Source organism: Pecten maximus, chromosome 17 (assembly GCF_902652985.1).
Source record: "Pecten maximus chromosome 17, xPecMax1.1, whole genome shotgun sequence".
Classification (NCBI taxonomy): Eukaryota; Metazoa; Mollusca; class Bivalvia; order Pectinida; family Pectinidae; genus Pecten; species Pecten maximus.
In genome coordinates, this window is record NC_047031.1 from 31484822 (window position 1) to 31510781 (window position 25960).

The 25960-nt window shown below is 35.3% G+C and overlaps 1 protein-coding gene across 2 annotated transcripts; it reads left to right on the plus strand.

Moving 5' to 3' along the window:
• The first annotated feature begins 14440 nt into the window (after nucleotides 1-14440).
• Nucleotides 14441-22643, plus strand: LOC117315642. Of its 2 annotated transcripts, XM_033869925.1 has the most exons (3): nucleotides 14441-14768; nucleotides 19889-19945; nucleotides 20893-22643. In XM_033869925.1, the coding sequence occupies exons 1-3, from the start codon at nucleotides 14691-14693 to the stop codon at nucleotides 21865-21867; spliced, it is 1110 nt and encodes a 369-aa protein (XP_033725816.1). In that variant the 5' UTR covers nucleotides 14441-14690; the 3' UTR covers nucleotides 21868-22643. The 2 variants fall into 2 exon arrangements, with proteins under 2 accessions (XP_033725816.1, XP_033725817.1); XM_033869926.1 differs by lacking the exon at nucleotides 19889-19945 and having other exon boundaries at nucleotides 14443-14768.
• The last annotated feature ends 3317 nt before the right edge of the window (nucleotides 22644-25960 follow it).

Sequence of the window (25960 nt, forward strand, 5' to 3'; positions counted from 1 at the left end):
AAAATTGGCTAATAGAAAAAGATTTTTTACACATGACAGATTGTTGGAATTGTTGAGTTTTTCATTTGATTTTCCTTATAAAACGCTTAAAAGTGATATTAAAACCTCATTTTTAAATATTATTTATTTAATCGCAACCCGCAAAAAGTCTAATTTGATTGACACATCAAAGAAACAAGCACGTGCACAGTGCCGCACAGTGATAACTTCAAAGGCAGCGGCGATTTACAAAGAAGATTTGCCGTTATATTCTATACATTTCCCTCTCAGGTTGAGTTTTAAAACGTCTTTTAAATACATATTCTGTAATTGTTTTCAAGAAATAAAGTCGGAAAGCCTCTGATTTTGTCACATAGAAACGTGTACTGAAGTTTATTTAGTGATCGGAGATGTGCCGTTTACCGGTCCGTCTGCGGGTAATCCTCTTTAAATAAATAATATTTAAAAAATGAGGTGTTAATATCACTTTTCAGCGTTTTATAAGGAAAATAAAATGAAAAACTCAACAATTCCAATAATCTGTCATGTGTAAACAATATTTTTCTATTAGCCAATTTTTCTGATCTCTCTGCGGGCAAGCCTCTTTAACATACGGTATTTCTTAATGGCAATTTGGGGAAAAAAAGTGAAATAAATCAAATTTTCAAATGGAATATCTGATAACTGATAGCCTCTTACAACATTAATGAAAACTAATCCTTTTCCATGGCCTACCCGAGTTAGAGTTATCCGTTATCTCGGGACCAGCTGTACCAGTCTCGGCTGTTAAAGCTCTGATTTTACCCATTATACCATAAACCATCTACCGATTTATAATGTCAATGCCCTCTGCGACGTACAACTAAACAACCTGATATTCGTGCCATCCTCTTCTCTACCGAGATCTACTGATATTTTAATATATCGTCATCAACGACCAATTAGCAATAAATGGTCATAAGAATGTAGGATCCAAAATTTCTCTGGATGATTCTATAACTAAAACGTTAGGATATAGCTCGGTCATTACATACCAGCTCTCCAATCCCCTACATGTCAGTATCATGGTTACCACGGGCTCTGCCCTTCACAGGCGACGGGAGCGTGCTTTTTTTTTTTTTTATCTCCACCCAAATGACAAAATCTACGCTTTCCCGAAAAATAATATAAGGAATTCAAGTCATTTCGGTTAATGAAAATAAATTTTCCTGAAAAAATACTATTTTAATATGATACATGGGTCAGTCGCCATTTAAAAAAACAAATATATCACTTATACAATTACATTCCGAAACATAGCTGTTTATTATCTTCGTATACATGGTCTCGAATTAAATCATATTCAAGCCACAACAAACGTGTGTGTGAGACACATTCAGCTCTATTCTTTTTTAAACTGGTGTCGTATTTAAATGCCTTGGTGTTAATATGACGCTTAAAGGGAATATAACTTACCAATATAGTTTGATTAGGACAGGAAGATATGTCGGAAGAGCGAAAGTTGTTATAATTGGTGTTTGCTATCAAGATAGAGAGAAATATGAGACTAAAAAGAATAAATTATCAAATACATGTTTTTTAAATATTCTGCAAATCTATAAATGTGACCTCTCGCAGATATCGGAGAGAAAAAGAAGCGGTCGTTCACGTCACATCGACAACTTTTAAAAAGAGATCAATTTGGCTGTGACAGGCCGTTATGTTTATTTACTTTTGCAGTGAAACACTTTATAATTGAATATGTTAATTAACAAAATGTCATATCATAGAAAAACTTAAGTTTCATAATTAACATGTCTTTGTTTTATGTCAATCAGGTACGGCATAACTGTACCTGATACCCATATTTCATGATCGTAAGAGGGACTAAATTTTGGACATTATCTTTTCTTTTTTTTCTGAACAATTTTCTCAAAATTGTCTCCCTTGACAATGCCTCACTTTACTGCTTACGATGAGCTTTCGCCTCTGTGAGAAAGGATTTGGGTTCTGACCCTTGGTCGAGATATACCAGACACTGGCTCGCCCGTTGTCAGTATAATGAGACCGGGTGGGGTGTTTCATTGATGTCGCACTATTAATCGGCGAACATCCTGGCCTATCACAAGGAGACTGGACACAAACATACCGCAGCCTTCCAAAACACACATACACACTCAAGACCCGCATATATGTCGCACGCACGGGAGGCTGTCTTTAAATTACCTCCGCTGTTGCACGTTAAACAATAATAAATCACACCGAAGTATTCGTTTTAATCATGTCCACCGTACCAACATATCTAAACCAATGTAGATATATTTAACACCTGGATTGTCTTAGTGATGTTTCAGACTTTTATGCAGTGGCCGGTTTAGAAGAGGTTCGATCAAGAAAAGTTATCCATTTTGACCGGTCAGGAACCGGAGCTGATATATGTTTATCTTTGAATCAGTGTTTTAGATAAAAGTTAATGAAGCCATTGAATCCCCTATCAAATTAAACTAGTGAAATAAGTTCTAATTCTTATTTCAAACGTCTGTCCTGTACATCGGTATCATTTCACAATGCTGACATCAGCACTGAACTGCACCCGGCATGACACTAAACATGTATGCTTATAGAGACCAACCAACCAATTGTTTTCCCATAGACTTTAGTGTTAACGTTTTGGAGTATTTCATTCAAATTCTTGAATTCAATAAGACAATTATGGTTTATAACAAAAGTTTAGGGTCTGATATAACACCTAATCAAAAAAAAAAGTTGGGTCCTTCAGCTCAAATTTTCTCCAGGGTAGCCTTTTTGAAAATACATGTAGGTGAATTTCGTAGTAAAAATTCTCAAAAATCTTAAATGTTTACCTGTTAATTGTTATTACCTGAACTTTTGGGAAAAAAATCAATCGGACTTACGAAATTAATATCAACATTTCTTATTGATAGTTACCTATCAGGCTACATATCTATTTTCTCGCTTCATAACATACTGGCCAATCAGTGGCTTCCGGACATTTTATCCTTGGCTCAACTTTCTATACACAGGGGCTGTTTCAAAAATCTATTTTTTTCAATTGGTTGGTTGTTCCCTATAGGGCACGATAAGGAGTATTTATTTCTAGTGATAGGAGTCGATTAATCGGAATAATTGGATGACCTCTTCCGATCAAGTTTCGATTGTAATAGGTTTTGTTACCTGATGGTAAATTTTGTGAAACCTTTTCTTAGGATAGATGAAATTTCATTGGTCGATTATGATATTTTATGATCGATGTAGCTATTACCAAACGATTATTCCGTATCATTCTCGATGATCGGTTATACAAATAAACATTTAGAGAAAGATTTTATAACATCAACTAGTTCCTACCAACCGTATCAAGGGCATTGATATTGTATTTTAAGATGACATTCGATCCATCATTAACTTTCTGCTGCAAACTAATCTGTACGGATCCTCGTGTACGGAACATGCGAAACTTTTTAGCTTTACGTGTTTTACAGTGGTAAAGCGATCGTACCGTTTCGTTGACGCGTGGCGAGTTGGTTTGACCTAAACCGATTTAATTAGTAGATATTTACAACATAATGCTCCTAAGTTGTAGATGATTTGTACCAATTTAATAAGTAGACATTTACAACATAATGCTCCTAAGTTGTAGATGATTCGTACCGATTTAATTAGTAGACATTTAAAACATAATGCTCCAATTTACCTTCCATACGCGTATGTCCTACAATAAACGTTATGACAGCAATCGTCACGGGTGTTGCTTTCACGGTCGGTTGGCCGAGCACCTGTCATGTTCGCTCAGGTAAGGCTGGTTTACAGAATTAATTTTAGGTATATTTTAACCTATTGTGGATACAAAATCTGCTCTGTATGCGGAATCCAGAGGGATCGGTATTGGGTAGTTTTTATTGCTACAATAAAGAATGATCGATTCCTGACATTGTCATGTCGGTATGAATAGGCGGTAAATGGTCAATGGTATCAGTTTCGAGAGGATTTGTGTTCGGAAGTTGCACTGTATATCGATATATTTTAAAAATACGTCTCTAATTAATATATATTATTACCCTTTATACTATTTGGTCGTAAAGATTTTGATCAGTCATTCAATCAATCAATGTTGTTTTCGGCTTTAGTGTTGGCTGTTTTCAGCCTTTATCAATAAGATTTAAGACGTTGGAGCGTCCCGTCCCCGTGTAAGATAGTGGCATGTCAGTGTGACAATGCTATACAGAAACGCAGTCGTCTAATCATACATACTTTATTTTTGTTTATAACTTTTAACCTCTTATCAACGGCTATCATCCTTTAAGGACGGCATCCCCTGAGTGCGAAATGCATGCGTGTGTTGTTGTGCCTTGCTTGTTTTGTCTCCTTGTGCCTCACAGGCGCGAACGCTCCACTAAATACCATTGTACCAACAGTGAAGCAGTGCGATGGGAGATATCAAAGCTCTTGAATTCAGTCGTCTCTTTCGATCATGCAATGGAGCAGTATTATCCGTGGATACCACATATCACCTTTATAAATATTTGCACGGACGTAGTAGATATGCATATAACACATATTGCTATAACAATGCCATCAGTCGAAATCGGGTTTCTTCCGTATGAAAAATAATACTAGGCTAAATTAACTTTACAAATTCGATCGGGATGTCCCTACGTAATGTTTCCTGAAGAGGTTATCCTGCCTCAAGTATGTACATTTGAAATCCAAAAATTATCGTATTGCCAAATTATATCACGATCATTTTAATATTTTGATTTGAAAATATCTTATTGTTATAAATAAATGGATCGGGCACAAGTTATTACAACTTAGAAAAGCCCTCTCCACATATATATGCTACAGAAAGTTTGATAACGACACAAAATGGGTACATTGATTTATATAGAAAGATAGCAAATAGTTGGGAGGGAAAGGGACAGATGTAGAGATATCAGGGTGAGAAGATGAAAATTGCTACTTTTAATAAATTTACTATATTAAATGTTCATAAATAATGTGCACAAATTATTTAAGGATTGAATCTTGATTTGGTCGATTTCACGAGGTCATGAATTGAGTTGCTCTTGAGACAAATTTAATGAACTGCGATGAATTGAGTTGCTCTTGAGACAAATTTATTCATGGTGAATTTGTCTCAAGAGCAACTCAATTCATGACCCCATGAAATCGACCAAATCAAGATTCAATCCTTATATTTCAATTGGTTTTTTTTTCCAATAAAAAAGTCGGTCTAGATATTAATAACTTGAAACATGTGCAAGTCCAAATGCGGAAAAGCCCGAGGAGTTTCGGATTGTGCATGTCTAGTCGGTCGAGTAAAATAGTCCGCAATTTAAGGATTAAAAACAGCATTATTTTGTCAAAATAGAAGTATTTAGCATATGTGGTCTTTCATAAAATACAAGAATACATTATCAATTTGATAATTTTAGTAGTATTCCATGTTTATAACAACAATGTAGAAAAAGTGAAATCGTTCCACGGAAGGATTTTAATCATGTATTCATACGCACTGATCAGTGTTAATCTGGTCAAATTCATGAGCAAATGAAACAGATTAGGTTTGGTAGTTTCATTGAGTCCAACTTGAGTAGGAATTGAAATATCAATTGTAAAGCCAGAGTAAAGATAATAGTACGTGGTACTATCTAGCTACACATTCAAAACATGTCACTTATCGATTTTTCATTTTCATTCATTTTAATAGACCGGTATGCCCGAGCCCCTAAATGGTAACATTTCACTCGACAAACACAGTCCGGTTTAGTGAGTATCCGAAATGAGTTCAGTTTAATGTATTTCATCTTTCAGCGGATGAACGGTACCCGTTATTTATGGACATTTTTGATAAATCGTTTTTACTGTGATGATAGGACTATCAAAAATACTAAAGTAATTTTCACATAGTTTTGTTTCAAATTGAAAACAATACAATTCAGCTGAAGAATTGTACCCGTTATTTGTGGACATTTCTGATAATCACCATTAATGTGATGACAGGACTTTCAAAAATATTAAAGTAACTTTCAAATAGTTTTGTTTCAAATTGAATGCAATACAATACAAATGAAAGAGTACGATACTTAAAGACTTACCTTGAGGAGCGTAAAGACCAATGAATCAACGAAATCCGAATTTCTTAAACTATATAACTGTATATATATACTACTTATAACAGCGACACACTTGAGTGGGTTTCATACATACAGTAAATATTTTATGAACCATATAATAGATACGATCCAATTAGCATTAAACATTAAGCCATACCAACTAACATTCCTTAATTGAAATCACATTCAATGTAAATAATGAATCTATCGTAAGGCCATATGGTTGTTTACATTTGGATATATGCATTTTCATGTGTAAACATATCCAAACAAAATACCATTAGTTAAAGAAGATAATTGTTAATTAATGTAATAAAACAAAAAATAAAAAAATATCTTCAGAAAGTAGAACATGTTAAGAGCAATAGGTGTTATATCAGTATCAGATTTTGTAACATGGTGCCATGTTCGAAAAGGCTCCGTGTTGCACACTGTATGTACACACATGTAATAGGTTTTGGTTTCATGTTTCAATGCAATAAAGTGATATGACCCCGTGTAGCTGAAACGGGGAAACGTTATTGCTTTGATGGCATACCATTACCCTGGTACTGATGTAGCACATATTAAGGCTGAAAAAATAAAGATGGAAACTTTGTAACAGGCTGCATTTTCTAATTTAAATATTTAAATCTGAAACCATTTGTAATTGCGTAGTCATCAATTATAGTTTCGGAACAGCAACATATGGTTCCAAATTATCTATCATCAGTAGGTGAATAAACATTGAGAATCAGGGAACAAAGAATTGGTTGTAAGCTACGGGAGAGGATCTTCAGGAAAGATCAACAAAAATCAAACTCAGAAATAAGCAAAGGACAATAACTGTTGAAACAATGGTTTATAACTGTTGAAACAATGGTTTATAACTGTTGAAACAATGGTTTATAACTGTTGAAACAATAGTTTATAACTGTTGAAACAATAGTCAAAGTGTTTAGTTCAAGGAAACATAACTACATGCCATGATGATAAGGAATACTAAGTTTTCAAGAGATCGGCTGATGTGGGAGCAGATATCCGGACGAGATTCAATTATTAAAGACACAGACGGAGTAGTGATGAAAAAAGGGACAGATTTAAGATTCCCAGTGTTGCAATTGAGGCAGAAGATCTATCTTGGTCTCTAAAATTTCCAATTAAAAGAGGACACGGAAGAAATCCCCGAATTTCCACTTTTAGTTGCGTCTTACGACATACAGTTACAGCAGGCATATTCTTTTTTTCCGATTTACACGGTTCTTTTAACGTTTGATAGGCAAACCTACGAATGATGATCGCCTGCAATATTACTGACAAATAGTGATTCATCAAATGTGTGTACCAGTAACCCACCTAGATAATTCCATTGACTCGGTGAAGCATTGGTATTTAAAAGATAAAATAAAAGATGTTATGGTCGTTTTTAGTATCGATTCGGGTCCCGAGTCAGATAAAATGACACGGTATTTTAATAGAAACGTAAAAATAATTAAGAAAACGTTCTATGCTAGAGTAGTTCCCAATAAAAGCCAGGTTAAATGGGATTAAGTACGATAGTTTAATGATGTTTTGCCGTAAAGAGCCTAGAAGTGATTTACGGTGTGCTGAAATGCAGGAGTAAATGCATTATGGTAGATAACAAGAGATATTTCCAAACGTGTGTGAGCTATGAGCCAAGAAAAGCACTTTTAAATTATAATGTTCCTAATAGACGCGGAATGATTGTGTAAAATCAAAAGCTTATTTAAAAATAGTTGATATTTCTTCATACATCGCAGTTTACAAACCAGTAAACGATAAAATTCAAGATTTTTTCCTTAAATAACTTGCATAACCACAAGAGCACATTTACATATGTTTTAGTAAAAAGACTATCTATTATGTTTTGCTGCCTAACGTTCTAACAATCTAATTGCAAATTTCATGTACTTTTATTTCAATTTTATATGTCAGCTGCTGAGGTTTAATGGGATGTGCAATGTAAAAGGATTATATTGAATTGATAACACAATATGTTAAAACAGATCGACAATTTCAAATGCAATATATATTGACAAAATGCTTTCAACTGCAATATCTGTTGACAAAAAGCCAATTTTAATGTGTTAACTACTTAGACACTTTTTGGTTATGTATTAATATAACTCCGGTACCAAACGAACTAAAGTTAAAAAAAAAAAAAAAGTTTAAAAAAAGTTTAAAAAAAAAATGGATTTTTTTTAATCTTTTTTTTTAATGTTGCTTTTGCATTAGTTCCGCGCTATCACAATGAGACAAACAAAAACATACCGCAACCTACCAATACACAAATAATACACTACAGTCACGCACACAAGGGAGGGGCGACTTTAAATGGCCATAGCTGTAATTAGAATGTTAACAAACACAAACTATACCGACACAAGGAAGTCCGACTTTAAATGACCATAGCTGTAATTAGGATGTTAACCAATACAAAGTGAAACTATACCGACACAATGGAAGGCTGTCCTTAAATGACCATAGCTGTCGATAGGATGTTAACCAATACAAAACCTATCAAACCAAACCTCACTCTACCCTATGATGCCCCCGATGAAGAATTTTCAGTGAGACTTTACATCTCCGATTTTGCCGTAAGATCTACGATTTTCGGGGACAAATTACGCTCTCAACTTTTAAGAGAAATATGTTTGCCATCTTTCATTCCATGCTCTCGATCAAATGCAATGTATTAAATGATTCTTCTTGAATACACTAAGACATAGTCATGCAGAAGCTTATCACAATTATATGGGCATTAAAAGCATAAAAGTAACCCTGTATTCATCTAAAAGTGTAGAGATGATGATCTCCGATGGGTTTCAAATGGACACCTGTTTTACGGTAATTGAAGATTCATGATGCGATTAAAATGTTGCTAAATAAATACATAATGTACTAGGTTAGCCATTTTAACACTCGTAAGCGGGCGATGTCGAAATAAAAGCATCCAACAAGATGTTCCTCTAAGTAAGAAGGCAGCGACCTAGTGACCGATTATCCTAACTGGAACCTGGGTTGCGCTGTCTGTCGATCTGACTTTTCCTGCAAGCATGAAGGTAGTTTTGATTGTAAACGGCACATCGATACAGAATTTACTCAAAAACAATGGCGAAGATCAGTAGACACGGAATGTAACAAAAGCGGAATTGGAAATGTGCGAACTTGTCGCAAATCAGAACATGTAACTTAGTGTTACAGACAGACATCCTTACTCATGTATCATAATGAAATACTGCCAACAGCTGTGTTGTATTCGTGTCACTGTTACTTGATAAATCCGTTTCATTATGCCGAGTTCGGTTATAGGACATATCTAAACTGATATTCTGGGTTGTTTATGTATTTACCATTGAAATATCGAATTTGTCATTCTTCCAAAGTGATATTATTTATTAGTGAAAAATCACTAGTAAAAAATGTCATTTTTTCTGACTTGATCAATCAAAGGACTGGTTGCAAACGACAATGGAAGAACTTTAAAGCTGTCCCGGAAGATTTTGCTATGAAATGTAATAAACAGAATATCCAACAATATCCTCAGTGCTACACACCCATGAAAAAAAAATTAAAATATTAGCCCCAGTCGTGAAATATATTTAATGTTAATGAAGGCACTGTTAGATACTGTTAACTGATGTTTTTACCGACCAACCTCCAGAAATGTGAGACTGTAATATTTTTTTTTAATTCCCTGTGAATAAATACCTGTAATTGCATCCCGAAAACTTCCAATCGCACTCCGGCTTTACGTAGTGTTTCGCTTGTGAAAGATAGCATTTTTGTAGAATGAATTTTTTTCGATATTTCACTGGTAAAAAATGTAAAAGATATGTAACTATGTATTGTATAAAATATTCAACAACCTGTTATTATTTTCAGTCGGTCTGTATTAGTCTTTTGTTGGCAATGTACTACCGTAAGAGTTATGTTTGACCTTGCAGTATTAACAATTTAGTCCGTGTTATGACGTATGTGTTACTACACCACATTAAGAATTTTGTGTCATAACCTTTTAATCACATGTCGCCTGAGGTCACTATAATCATGGATAGTATAACCAATAAAGCGAGGTCGTTGACATGTGGTTAAAATGTATAGATTTCCAGATTAATGAATCGTCGACTCCTATATATGGTATACTATCTTTTATTACATTTAAGAAATAATTGTTATTTTTTGTTGTTCACTGGTGTATGAACGGCATTTTTTGACAGATATATTAAATGACGCGCGTCAGCGCGTCATGTTGAAATATCTGTCAAAAAATGCCGTTCATACACCAGTGAACAACAAAAAATAACAATTATTTCTTATATTTACATTTCAAAACTATTTTTCAACGTAATCTTTGAAAAAAAATCATAAGAAACAGTGTTCTACGTTCGTTATACGTAGTGACGAAACAGCTGAATGAAGTACACAAGTACACAAAATATAGTTCCACACAAATTCATTATTTTAATCATCACGAAAGAAAAATATTGAAATGTTGTCTTCAATTTTACAATTATGAACAAGTTTTAAAGTTGATAAAACATTATTTCATGTGTAATCAAACGCGATTTTATATTCACACTTCTGCAGTCTACGTAGCACCGTCAACAATGTACTATATGTATTCATACGCGGCAGGTTAATTGTTCACCTAGGAATGAACGCTAATTTTGTTAGTACCTTCATATAGAGAACATACAGTGGAAGTGTAAATATTAGAATTTAACCGACAAAAAAACTTATACACGTGTATATAAAGGGTATCCGGAGGTCTTTGGAATGTTTGAATCAGGTCAGAGTATTATGGGCGATGATAGATCACGATTTTATCACAATAGGCTATCATTACATCCGCCAAAGGGGAAAATTGACGTTTTCATTACTGGTTTGTGGAGATGAATACCATTCTATCACCAAAAATGAATTCAGATAATCATTATTAAGACTCGTTTTGATTTCCCTGACTTTCCACAATTTGGCCCTAAGCATCATACAGTACTTTGGGATATTTTGGCGTCGCCAAAATTTGGCGTTTTTTGCTCAAAATAGGATGGTTAAATATTTGTGCGTCAAATTTTGGCGTTTACCATCATGTGTGATTAATTCTGGCACTTACCTGTAGTTATATAGTGGAGTCCTAGAAGGACGAAACAGCTCTGCAGTGTAGTTCCCTTATTCGTTATTTGGCTCATACAGTATCTATTACTGAATTCATTTTTAAAGGTGATCGCCATTTGCGTTTTTTTCTGTTTTTTTTTTTTTTTTTTTTTTAATAATTTGAAGAAATCTCATCGGCCTAACAAACAATATTTCCAGGACCTTCAATTTTCTATACGGGCGGATTTTTTTTACCTGCTATATAATACTCCATTGCATGATCTATAAATGGCTACTAAATGACGATATTTCCCGTAATACCGAAACAATATTCCACCTTATATGATATTAAACCACAATAATGCCATGAAATGTATTCAACTATTTTGTCATGATTTTTGCCACTTTCTAGAAACAATTCTAGATTATACTTATTCTATATATATAGTGCAACGAACTCTGGCCTTTTTTGAAACCTTGAACCATATTTAACCGGATATTTCATAAACCAATATAACGCCTGACGGACTCCCAATCAAACATACCATGTACCAGCATGGATTCGATGAGGCAAACACCCGTGTGAAATAGACACTTTCTACAGGTAGCACAGGTAAATAACTACAGGTAAAACACAGGTAAAATTGATATGGTACAGACTATAATTAGTTTCACATTTTTCAACACATTTCGTTTAACTTTAAAATGTGGGCAAAAAAGAGGACAAACACCTGTGTGAAAAAGATCGGTTCTCCATTCTTAGAGGACAAACACCTGTGTGAAATAGATCAGTTATCCAATCTTAGAGGACAATCACCTGTGTGAAATAGATCGGTTTTTCATTCTTAGAGGACAAACACCCGTGTGAAATAGATCAGTTCTCCATTCTTAGAGGACAAACACCCGTGTGAAATAGATCAGTTCTCCATTCTTAGAGGACAAACACCCGTGTGAAATAGATCGGTTTTTTATTCTTAGAGGACATACACCTGTGTGAAATAGATCGTTTTTCCATTCTAAAAGGACAAACTTCCGTGTGAAATAGATCAGTTCTCCATTCTAAGAGGACAAACACCCGTGTGAAATAGATCGGTTCCCCATTCTTAGAGGACAATCACCCGTGTGAAATAGATTTTCCTATAAAGTTCACTGTCAGAAATGTATTGCTAGCGTGAATAGATTTGCGATACCTTTGACAGACGAACAATTACACCAGTGTAACGCTCTGCCCATTGACATAAGCCTTACAACAGTAAAGTCGTGCGCGCTGACATCGCGTGCCCCAAGGTCAAATCCGTGATCTGATTTTTATTGGGTCATGACATGTGTTTTGATCGACCAATCAATGTCGTTAACCAGTCGTTGATATTATCTACACTTGTAGTACTTAAGTAGTGATACTTTTAAAACCCACCACAAGGTGGCACCGATCATTCCATCTCGTCATTCCACGGATTCCAGTGGGACATGAAAGTGCCATAGTGCTACGTCCCGACAATACTGCATATTTTTGTGTTTTTTTTTTAATTTTTCAATCACTATCATTTTTTTTCTTCAATTGTTAGTGTTAATTAAATATTTATTTCCTATACCGTTGGGTGTCATTCTATACATTTCGTGACAAGTAGTGACAATAGTAGCAATTCTAAAATGTTGATGTTCATTATCATTAAAGTTTTTTTTTATGTAACCTAATTAACACTATTACAATGTATCTGGATGTAAGTCATAACGGAATGTGGTCCTGGTAATAAACGGAATTGTATGTAGACGGGTTAGGTGAACAGTGGTCAGTCTGGCGTCTATTAATGGACAGACTACTGTCACGTGCTGACACGTGTCATAATGTATCGGACACCTTGCATACTAGCTGATAAAAAATATGTAATTAAATAATAAAATGACGTAAGTAGCCGATCAAACACGTGTTCCTGTCTTCACTGACAGCTGAGTGACCTTTCACCTGATACACCTCTCAGGTAGGGAGATTACATGTATGGATCTGGTGTGATTGGGGGCTCTAACCTGTAGAACAGAGAGGCAGTGTTTGATAAAGAATTTTAGGACGAGAAATTAAAATGTTTTAACCAATCTTGCTATGAAACATTTTTGGAACCAAGAAGTCAAACGTAAACTTTGATGTTGCTGAAATATCCAGGTGAGCGATAAAGTGCCCCGGGATCTCTTGTTTGTTTTCTAGACTACTGGTCTGATAAAAAGATCGGATGTTTACAAGTTTCACGGTTTTGTCTATAATGTAATAAATCATGAACATACTTCTTTTGAAATGCGACAAAAAAATCGAACCCCGGCAGCCTTCGTGAAAGGCACGTGCTAGCACTGTGCCATCCAGCACAATACATGTAGTTATATTACGATATAGCATGAGTTATGAAGGTATACATGCAATGTCGGTGCTGTTTCTCAGTGTCGTAAGCGGTCAAAATGTTAACTGTAAACTTGTTTTAAAGATTATAAATTTTGTTATTTTTGAGATAGAATTTAATTGCGAAAAAAATGAGTACATGTACATTGAAAAATGTTCACTAGTAACTCGATTTGTAAAATAAACAGTGGAAATTGAGAAATAAAGCTGTCAACTATGTGACATGCATTTTACCTTAATTGTACTCATTTATTTACTTACTGTTAACTGTTAACTTAAATAATTTCTTATTTTCGGTTTGATGTATTTTTGTATGCGTCTCGGATGTAAAACTCATGTACATACTACAGAAACACCTTAGTTAACTACATTGAAATTAAACCTGATACAACTGACAGGGGCTGCTGTTAATTGAAAGTCCGTGGTTTGTTAAAAAGATAAATGGTGGCCCCCGATAGGCAGTATGCCTTCCTATACTTCCCGCTACTTACTGAATGCTCATGTACTTCCGGTGGTACAATGCTACTTAATACTATGCAACAATTTGGAGCATATGGGCAATTCCATGATGCTCAGTATTAATTCTGATTTTTAAAAGTTTCATTAGGGAAAATTCATGGCGGTGTGGGTACTTGAACAAAGATAATGTGTATCAGAGATCTGATGGGTTTCTGAAACTACATGCATGTAACATGTAGGATCTTTTTTGTATTTCTATAAATAGATATATGGAATATTCATTATTATATAATGTACTTAAAAAAAACTTGGACGAGCATGAGATCTGTCATAAGAGTTCTGATTAGAACGTGACCGGGGGGTTAGGGTGATATGACACCAGACACAGATCCTCACAATAGGTTAACGAGTTCACAACCGCCGCGAGTTCTCGTAAAAATTCTGACGGGTTACCTAATGGTCAATCAAGATGTCTATTGTCCGAAATCCACGGATACTCCGTTAGTGGTCAGTTCAATAGCCAAGGTGATTAGGTCGGTCTACGGATGATTCCCGCTTGTAAACTTAACAAATTTTGTATTTGTTTAATTTTTTAACAAAAATATAGTTGTATAGTTTACTAAAAACTCATTGGAAGCCGCACCTAAGAAAACATGGATAATATGCTGGCAGTTGTGCTGTGTTTAGCCGGTATTGTGCAGGTTACCGTCGGACAGAGGTTTGGGAGATGGGTAAGTGCATTATACATCCAATATTATAATTCGATCAAAATTGACTTTTCAGAATAATCTATTTCATTTCTATGATTTCTTAAATGAAAAATTCTCTTATACCTTTTATTTTTTTTCGTCGGACTTCACAATAACGAATTGAAGAAAAACAACTATGTAGATAAAATTGATTTTCATTATTAGTAATCTTTCAATAACATGATCAGATTCACCGTGAATAGTAGCTCATGTTGTATGATGATGAATTGTTTCGAAAATAATAAGCTATTATTAAAATAAATAAAACATAATACAAAATACATATATGATATATCATCGCTTTTCGTACTTGCACGTATAAGTTGTGTCTTCAGCAAAGTAAACGAGAATCTATACAACAGTATAGATACATACCATACATGTTTATCTAAAACGGACTTTGTCCCGTGTCCAAATCTAGATACATTATATGTAACAACCGCTGAAACTCGTTATATGCGTTATGTACATTTCCAGAGGGGCCGCGGTGGCCGAGTGGTTAAGGTGTACCGACACTTTCTCACTAGCCCTCCACCTCTGGGTTGCGAGTTCGAAACCTACGTGGGGCAGTTGCCAGGTACTGACCGTAGGCCGGTGGTTTTTCTCCGGGTACTCCGGCTTTCCTTCACCTCCAAAACCTGGCACGTCCTTAAATGACCCTGGCTGTTAATAGGACGTTAAACAAAAACAAACAAACAAAAACAAACATATGTATATTTACTGTATTAACAATCTATTAATGATTTACAACTTATTACTGAAACCTGTGATAATTGAGGTAACACTCAAAACCGTCCATGATGTTTGTTCAAAACCGTTCTGTCTGCTGATGACGTGACGTTGTTTTTCTTTTTATGTCGATAAAATTGAATCTTCGACCTGATAATGAAAAACCTTTTTAATTCTATTTTATCGTAAGGAAAATTAACTTCAGTGACATTTCATGGTATTTAACGTTAGTTAACAACTGCGTGTGATATTTAACGTTAGTTAACAAATACGTGTGATATTTAACGTTAGTTAACAACTACGTGTGATATTTAACGTAAGTTAACAACTACTTGTGATATTTAACGTAAGTTAACAACTACGTGTGGTAATTAACGTTAGTTAACAACTACGTGTGATATTTAACGTTAGTTAACAACTACGTGTGATATTTAACGTTAGTTAACAACTACGTGTGATATTTAACGTTAGTTAACAACTACGTGTGATATTTAACGTTAGTTAACAACTACGTGTGATATTTAACGTTAGTTAACAACTACGTGTGATATTTAACGTTAGTTAACAACTACGTGTGATATTTACCGTACGTTAGTTAACAACTACGTGTGATATTTAACGTTAGTTAACAACTACGTGTGATATTTAACGTTAGTTAACAACTACGTGTGATATTTACCGTAAGTTAACAACTACCTGTGATATTTAACGTTAGTTAACAACTACGTGTGATATTTAACGTTAGTTAACAACTACGTGTGATATTTAACGTTAGTTAACAACTACGTGTGATATTTAACGTAAGTTAACAACTACGTGTGATATTTAACGTTAGTTAACAACTACGTGTGATATTTAACACTTGTTAACAACTACGTGTGATATTTAACGTTAGTTAACAACTACGTGTGATATTTAACGTTAGTTAACAACTACGTGTGATATTTAACGTAAGTTAACAACTACGTGTGATATTTAACGTTAGTTAACAGCTACGTGTGATATTTACCGTAAGTTAACAACTACGTGTGATATTTAACGTTAGTTAACAACTACGTGTGATATTTAACGTTAGTTAACAACTACGTGTGATATTTAACGTTTGTTAACAACTACGTGTGATATTTAACGTTAGTTAACAACTACTTGTGATATTTAACGTTAGTTAACAACTACGTGTGATAGTTAACGTTAGTTAATAACTACGTGTGATATTTAACGTTAGTTAACAACTACGTGTGATATTTAACGTTAGTTAACAACTACGTGTGGTATTTAACGTTTGTTAACAACTACGTGTGATATTTAACGTTAGTTAACAACTACGTGTGATATTTAACGTTAGTTAACAACTACGTGTGGTAGTTAACGTTAGTTAACAACTATGTGTGATATTTAACGTTAGTTAACAACTACGTGTGATATTTAACGTTAGTTAACAACTACGTGTGATATTTAACGTTAGTTAACAACTACGTGTGATATTTACTGTTTGTTAACAACTACGTGTGATATTTAACGTTAGTTAACAACTACGTGTGATATTTACTGTTTGTTAACAACTACGTGTGATATTATACAATTATTGCCCTTGTTCCGGGTTGACATGAATATTTGACCACCCGAGAGGTGTCATGTCACCCGAGGGCGTAGCCCGAGGGTGACATGACACCTCAAGGGTGGGCAAATATTCATGTCAACTCGGAACAAGGGCAGTAATTGTTTTATTATACCGAAAAAAACATAAGTGAATTAATTTTGGTATCAATAAGTTTATTTATTACTATCAACAGTTTTTAAGAAAAGTTTTTAAGAGGTACCCCATCGTCTTTCTGGACCCGGCATAAAATTCTCCCAGTTGAACTTTCAATGTATGGACGTCGAAGTTTTCACAATCCTTTGGTCTAGGCCTACCTGTTGCAGATAGGAAATGTCTAAAGGAATCCACGGCCACATTAATGACCCTTTTGGTGTTTTTAGAATCCTTTTCTTGCAATAATTTCGCCAATTCCTCCTCTGTTAGCAGACGATAGCGTCCGCCGGCAGCCATTGTTGTTGTCAAGCAGAATACTCGGAACTTCTCTGATTCGACTACTTTTGAAGAGGTTACGGAAGAGAGTTCCGAGTTGGGGCTCACGAGAGGGTGACATAACGATTTTGGAGGGCTCACGAGAGGGTGACATAACGAATGTTTTTAATCACGTGACATGGTTTTCACTAATCAGAAGCTGTGATACAAGTCTGAGGTATAATAATTAACGTTAGTTAACAACTACGTGTGATATTTAACGGTAGTTAACAACTACGTGTGATATTTAACGTTAGTTAACAACTATGTGTGATATTTAACGTTAGTTAACAACTACGTGTGGTATTTAACGTTAGTTAACAACTACGTGTGATATTTACCGTAAGTTAACAACTGCGTGTGATATTTAACGTAAGTTAACAACTACGTGTGATATTTAACACTTGTTAACAACTACGTGTGATATTTAACGTTAGTTAACAACTACGTGTGATATTTAACGTTAGTTAACAACTACGTGTGATATTTAACGTAAGTTAACAACTACTTGTGATATTTACCGTAAGTTAACAACTACGTGTGATATTTAACGTTTGTTAACAACTACGTGTGATATTTAACGTAAGTTAACAACTACGTGTGATATTTAACGTTAATTAACAACTACGTGTGATATTTAACGTAAGTTAACAACTACGTGTGATATTTAACGTAAGTTAACAACTACGTATGGTATTTAACGTAAGTTAACAACTACTTGTGATATTTAACGTAAGTTAACAACTACGTATGGTATTTAACGTTAGTTAACAACTACGTGTGATATTTAACACGTGTTAACAACTATGTGTGATATTTAACGTTAGTTAACAACTACGTGTGATATTTAACGTAAGTTAACAACTACGTGTGATATTTAACGTAAGTTAACAACTACGTGTGATATTTAACGTTAGTTAACAACTACGTGTGATATTTAACGTTAGTTAACAACTACGTGTGATATTTACCGTAAGTTAACAACTACGTGTGATATTTAACGTTAGTTAACAACTACGTGTGATATTTAACACTTGTTAACAACTACGTGTGATATTTAACGTTAGTTAACCACTACGTGTGATATTTAACGTTAGTTAACAACTACGTGTGATATTTAACGTTAGTTAACAACTACGTGTGATATTTAACACTTGTTAACAACTACGTGTGATATTTAACGTTAGTTAACCACTACGTGTGATATTTAACGTTAGTTAACAACTACGTGTGGTATTTAACGTTAGTTAACAACTACGTGTGATATTTAACGTTAGTTAACAACTACGTGTGATATTTACCGTAAGTTACAAAGTACTTGTGATATTTAACGTTAGTTAACAACTACGTGTGATATTTAACGTTTGTTAACAACTACTTGTGATATTTAACGTTAGTTAACAACTACGTGTGATATTTAACGTTAGTTAACAACTACGTGTTGTATCTAATGGAGAAACTACAATGATTACAGTAATGATAAAAACTGAGTAATGATAATGTATAGATGTTAATTCCATCACCATTGTTATCATACGGAGAATGTTACCCGGGATTGACCTTGATTTGTATGGTAAGTAATGTCCATGAAGTAGTGACGCTTACCCTTCCGAATCATCTGGTCTTATTCATTTTCTTTGTCACGTCTTGCCTTCGTTTTGACGGTTATTATATATATTGCGTGATACTCTCTGTGTGTTTTTGTACTTGAAACACTAATTGAAACCGTGCTGGAAATAAAGTATGGTTTATAGACACGATGTAATAAGTAGTTCTGAATAATAAAACTACTTGTGTATAGACGATGTAGCAGATAATCTGACTTGTAAAACGCAAGAGATTGAGCTATTGTTATAGAATAAGCGTATGCCGTTAAACTCAAGGGACACAAATCTTGTTAATGTGTAACGTGAAACTCAAGGGCATAACTCTTGTTAATGAGTAACGTGAAACTCAAGGGACATAACTCTTGTTAAGGTGTAACGTAAAACTCAACAGATATAATTCTCGTTAACGTGTAACGTAAAACTCAAGGGACATAACTCTTGTTAACGTGTAACATAAAACTCAAGGGACATAACTCTTGTTAATGTGTAACGTAAAACTCAAGGGACATAACTCTTGTTAACGTGTAGCGTAAAACTCAAGGGACATAACTCTTGTTAACGTGTAACGTAAAATTCAAGGGATATAAATCTCACATACAGCAGTTTTTGGTACTCACGAGCAAATTCTCATTGGTATTTATCTAAATCCTTTTAAAAGTTGCTGCCCTGTTTCTGATTTTCTTTATTTAATTCCACAGAATCAGGGGACTCGATTTGACACTAACTGGCGCCGTCCGACCTTGTCATCAAGCCATGTACGTAAAAAACGACTTTGGTATCGGGCAAGGAGTTTGGGCGGCATGGGATAGAGTCGGTTACACAATTAAAAATATCACGTGTGTTAAAATGACGCGGGTAATAGGGTGTGGTAAGGGGATATTGGATAATGTCGTAAAACACAAAAAAGGAGTATTTTTTAATGATAAAACTGATTTTGAATTGCATCATATTGCACCGCGTTTGTGACCTAAAAAAATAACCACACGTGCACTGTCCGGCTGCAACAGATCGAATGACGCTACCACCTATACACCATGTATACGTCCACCCCTACCCCCAGGTTATTCACGTGCTATCCGTATTTCACCATATACGTCGCTATGCACGCCTGACACCCTAGCGTACTCAAGCACTTAAATAACCCAAGTAAACCCGTACCACTAATAGATATAATGTATGTGTCGAACATTTTTGCTATAAAACTGGCGCCTCACAATATGGTAAGCTACGTACCATATTGAAGTTTTGTACTGACCTGTAGGGTCACATGACAGCCATGGCAGTCGTCTTCTAATATTATTGTTTTTCCAGAACAAAACATATTTCAAATTTCATTTTCAAATTCCTCTAGTGGGATATAGCTTTAACATACATGAAATTATCCTATCATAGCCCTAAGTGGGGTTTTTTCTTTTTTTTTTTTCTGGTCGGTCCAAAATCCAAGATAGCCGTAATGGCAGCCATGGCCAACAGAATCACTATACTCGCTACCGAGTATGTATACAAAAGTACAAGGAAGTTTATAGCAGATGACCGTTAAGACCCCTAAGGCCTCTTGTTTAAATATTTTATTAGCTGCTCTATTACTACATTTTGATGGAATTTAATACACATTTAGTATCACCGTTATGTATAACTAATGTTAACTCAAACATAATTAACTGTGTAATGTTTCAGTTTCGAAATCCATTTTCTTTTGCAGGGTGGTGCTTTCGACAGACACCGTGACTCATTCTCCAGCATGAGAAGTGGTGTAGGCCGGGACGATAGACAGGTGATTCGGGTCCTCGATCGTGGTTCCTTTAGCGACAGATTGATGAGCATATCGCGAAACTCCGGAACAGGAAGCAGATCATGGGGTCGTGGATCACAAATTGCCGTCGAGTTTGACACTAGAGGGCGTTCCCAGTCACGCGGCAGTTCTCGTGGGTTCTCCAGATTTGGGGATTCCGGATTTCGGGATGACGTGCGCGGATTCAGATCTTCCGGTGGACCTTCAAGATCGTCCTTCGACAGTTTTAATTCAAGATCTTCTCCAGATATCATAATGATCAGCTCCCGCTCCCAGTTGGCGGACAGGCGCATGCGCAATGACCAAGGAGGTCAGTTCACCGATATTGGAAGGCAAAGTTCGTCGCAGCCCGTCATCATTCGACCACGTGACCAGGCTTTGTCTCGATCTGAATTTATCCGTAGCTCCCGCCCTTCACACGACAACCTTATGCATGTCGACCCTATAAATTCTTCATCACATATCTCGGCTCCACGAGAGCAATGGAAGGAGATGAATGTCCCACAACTCAATAGTGGTTTTGATACTCGTGTCAGCAACCAACCGACATCTCCGTCACTCAACAACAACCCCAGCCCGTCCACAAATACAGGGACACGTTCAGCGGACATCTTCAGCCAGATATCTGCGCATGTCAATCCAGCCGGAAGTAACACCATGTCAAGTCAGAGTACAAGTTCGAATATTACAAACAAGGGACCGCAGTCCACAGTTCCAAACAGCATATCTGCTGCGCAGGCGCCGGCCAGTTCTTCACTTCAAAACGTTTTAATGTCTCTAGTGGGATCTCTCGATGTGAATTCCCACAGGTTCCCACGACCGACGGAGGAACCCCCGGAACTGGAGGAATTACTCATGCAAAAACTGATGGCAAGGGTACGATAGGCCAAAGGTATATGACGTCATAATTTCATATCTAAACGACTGTAGCATCTCGCAGCTGAAAACGTCTATTAACAGAATGATATAGAGGAGCCTTTAAGGGATGATACCTGATATTTGACCATTTTGGAATTAGACTTTTCTTCCGTTGGCATGCTAAAACATACATTGTTACTCGTTTATCTTAATTACGGCCTAGTTCGGATGATGACAGAGTTGTCCTTTACATCCGTCCTCACACAATTGTTGTTGCGAGACTTTTAATAAAACGATGAATTTGTCAACATCTTTGGGTTTTGGAAATATGAAACGTCTATGACGTCACAGGGCACGAATTGTGAAGTCTTAACCACGTTTTAGATGGTTTACGGAGTGTTAAAGACCGCGTCTGACAAAATTGTGAAATATTTATATTTATAAATTATTGCAATATATATACATCACCACGTAGGTTAGAAAGTGTGTAGTGTAATTTATTTATACTTTTATTTAAAATGTCATAATAAAAATCACCTTTTTGTATATAGAAAACGAATAATGTACATACAGTTAGAAGTAATTGGACAAAATATATATCAACCATATCATGTAATTGCAGAGCATTTTCTCAAGAATTGTGTCTCCTATATTAATGAGTAAAAAGATAAAATTGAATATCTTAGTTTGATTGTTTTAATTCTTAAATATCTAAATTATTACAGTTACGTTGACGTTGTAATGTTATGTACAAGAGCTTGGTTTTAACACATTTTGTAGACTTTAGATTATTTAAAAAAAAAAACTGGTGTGTTTCAAACTTTACTATCTGTTAAAAGAATTAAAGTTGGTGAATCGCACTTTCGAGTCTGTCTTTTGTTTTTAGATATTTATTGTTAATCAAGTGTCTCATCAAGGATTTAGTAAACAAACGTTTTGCTTAAAAACAACAATAAAAAACATAAAGAATATAATGAAACCAATGTACACTATCTTTCAAAGTAAAGTCCATTCGTACACACAGGGGCCTGGGAATTTTTTTTTTCATTCTAGGTTTATTTGAGTTTGTCCTATTGTGTATCACAGGGACCTGAGATTTGTTTCGCTCTATGTGTATTTTCTGGTCTGTCCTATTGTGTATCACACGGACCTGAGAATTTGTTACTGTCTTTGTGAATTTGGACATAGCATAGTGTGCATACCATATTTTTAGATGTTTGGTTTAAGCAACATTTAATTTTAGAATGTAAACTTTATTTATTTTACAATAATTGCGAAACAAGTCAACTTATATTAATCACGCTTGTTGGCCCGGATGGAAGTGTGGGAGGAGTCTTACTGTGGGAGGAAACCGGAGTACCCGGGGAAAACCCACGTGGTCGGGCAGGTGACAGACTAAGAAAAAGGCAAGTATGTTGTACCACTGTGCCACCCGAACATCCTTATTTCAGAATATACAGTACATACAGAATATAATAATAGGGATCGCAAAACAATGAAAAGATTGCAGTATAACACAAACATGTTAAATACCATCTATGATTATAGAGATTTAACTAATAAAGCTAATTCAACAAACAGGCCGACGATTGGAAATAAACGATTAAAGGATAGACATTACTGAAAAATGTTAAGAAAGTATAGCTGAATATAGACGTTTTGGAGGGTTAAGGGTTAGATTGAAGGGTTAGGGATTAGATTGAATGGTTAGGGGTTATAATAAGGGGCTAGGGGTTTAGATAAAGGGGTTACTAGATTAAGGGGTTAGGGGTCTAGATAAAGAGATTAGGGGTTAGATTGAAGGGTTAGGGGGTTATAATAAAGGGTTAGGGGTTTCGATAAAGGGGTTAGGGGTTAGATAAAAGGGTAAGGTGTTTAGATAAAGGGGTTAGGGGTTAGACAAAAGGGTAAGGGGTTTAGATAAAGGGGTTAGATTAAATAGTTAGGGGTTTAAATAAAGGAGTTACTAGATTAAGGGGTTAGGGATTTAGATAAAGGGGTTAGGGGTTAGATTAAGAGTTTAGGAGTTAGATTAAGAGATCAGGGGTTTAGATAAAAGGGTTAGGGGTTAGGTGACCTTCAAACCTTTTCATTTCCGATTGGCAAATCGAACCCTTGCCGTCTTGGTGAAAAACAAGTGTTTTAGCACTAGTACTGTGCCAACCGACAATCAAAACATTGAGTAGATCGAGAACTATTTTGCAAATTCATCATAATATGATTATCTACTTAAAAAGCAGGAAAACATTTTCTTTGTTATCATTTTGCAATTTATGTTAAACGTTATTAAAACTCGTGCTTAACAGAGAGGCCTGTAAAATGTGCATGCGCAGAGGATGTTTCGACAACCAGGTTACTTTTATTGCAAGTTCTTTCTCCTAGCAGGGTCTGCCTCTCAGAGCTGTGAGTGGACCCACCTGTGCCTTTTAAAACAATTCTTGGCTTCAAAGAAGATTCATAGTAAATTCAGCTGAAATACACCCAACTTTAAAACGAACTCCTTATTTAGACTTTTTCTTATTTCACTAACTTCCCGTCTGTATTTCCAGAAGTTCGTACTAAACGCATGTCCAATTCTTTTGCATACATGTATTTCCAATAGAATGTGTTTAGTTTAAACGATGTTTTATTTGTCAATTTCCATTTAACAATGTGTATCCATGTAACATATAAATACTAAAAAAGGGAACCAGAATCAAGTGTCAAGACACCTGCTTTATAATTGACGTTACATAACAACACAGACATGATAAACACAACATCGTATCATAATGACAATAGAGTCCAATGTGAAAACATCTGTTGGAATCTGATCAAATTATTAAGTTCGTGTATAATGAGGTTAATAGAAAGAGAGAAACACGTGTAATTCAAATCTCAATTCCAGTACGAACATCTACCTATATATACTATACACCTGGACGATCAAACAAACACAAATTAATTTGGAGGCAGCTGACTCTTCAATTAACATTCGATCACACCCACCAGCATTTTGTATTAGATCTAGTTCTACGACTTACTTTAATCACTCGTGTTGTCGCGAAGTTTGCAGTAATGAGTGAAGGCGTTAATATGTATACTGTAGAAACACGTCGGCCCCATAAATACCTCCCCATCCCCCGTCCCATGGGTACGACAGGATCTTGGTGTGACGTATCTAATCAAAGTTAAGACACGGAATATTTTTGGATATGGATCCGGGATCGGATTCAAAACAACCGACGACTTCTCAATCTCCTCTCTCGACCCATTTCTCGCTTGACGCTCGTTCTTTCTCTAAATCCTTAAAGAGGCTTACCCGCAGACGGACCGGTAAACGGCACATCTCCGATCACTAAATAAACTTCAGTACACGTTTCTATGTGACAAAATTAGAGACTTTCCGACTTTCTTTCTTGAAAACAATTACAGAATATGTATTTAAAAGACGTTTTAAAACTCAACCTGAGAGGGAAATGTATGGAAAATAACGGCAAATCTTCTTTGTAAATCGCCGCTTCCTTTGAAGTTATCACTGTGCGGCACTGTGCACGTGCTTGTTTCTTTGATGTGTCAATCAAATTAGACTTATTGCTGGTTGCGATTAAATAAATAATATTTAAAAATGAGGTTTTAATATCACTTTTCAGCGTTTTATAAGGAAAATAAAATGAAAAACTCAACAATTCCAACAATCTGTCATGTGTAAAAAGTCTTTTTCTATTAGCCAATTTTTCTGATCTCTCTGCGGGCAAGCCTCTTTAAATAAATAAATAAAAATAAATAAATAAATAAATAAAGTCATGTCATCAGTTTTAACCTCTGAACCAAGCTAAGGTGTCGGAAGGCGAGGCTCAAATTGCAAACCTCGTTCAATGAGAGATTCACGATGTTTTTCGTCATTTTTTGTGTTTCTATGTCACGTTTATTGCTCGTTTCATAATTATATTCTCTTAAAGTGAATAAAGTGAAAACTAATTTTCCAGTTCAGGGTGACCCTGACCTTGGTTTCCAAAATGTTAACATCACCTTGGTTTTCGCGCATACAAATGTTGACCCAGACCTTGATACGTCTCCGATTTAACTGCTCTGTGATAAATATATATTTTCTCATTAGCGCCCTTCATTATCGGTTATA

Coding starts and splice junctions, on each gene's coding strand:
- LOC117315642 (XM_033869925.1), top strand. CDS start 14,691: ATGGATAATATGCTGGCAGTTGTGCTGTGTTTAGCCGGTATTGTGCAG. Junction 14,769..19,888: donor GACAGAGGTTTGGGAGATGG/GTAAGTGCATTA, acceptor TTAATTCCACAG/AATCAGGGGACTCGATTTGA. Junction 19,946..20,892: donor CGACCTTGTCATCAAGCCAT/GTACGTAAAAAA, acceptor TTTCTTTTGCAG/GGTGGTGCTTTCGACAGACA.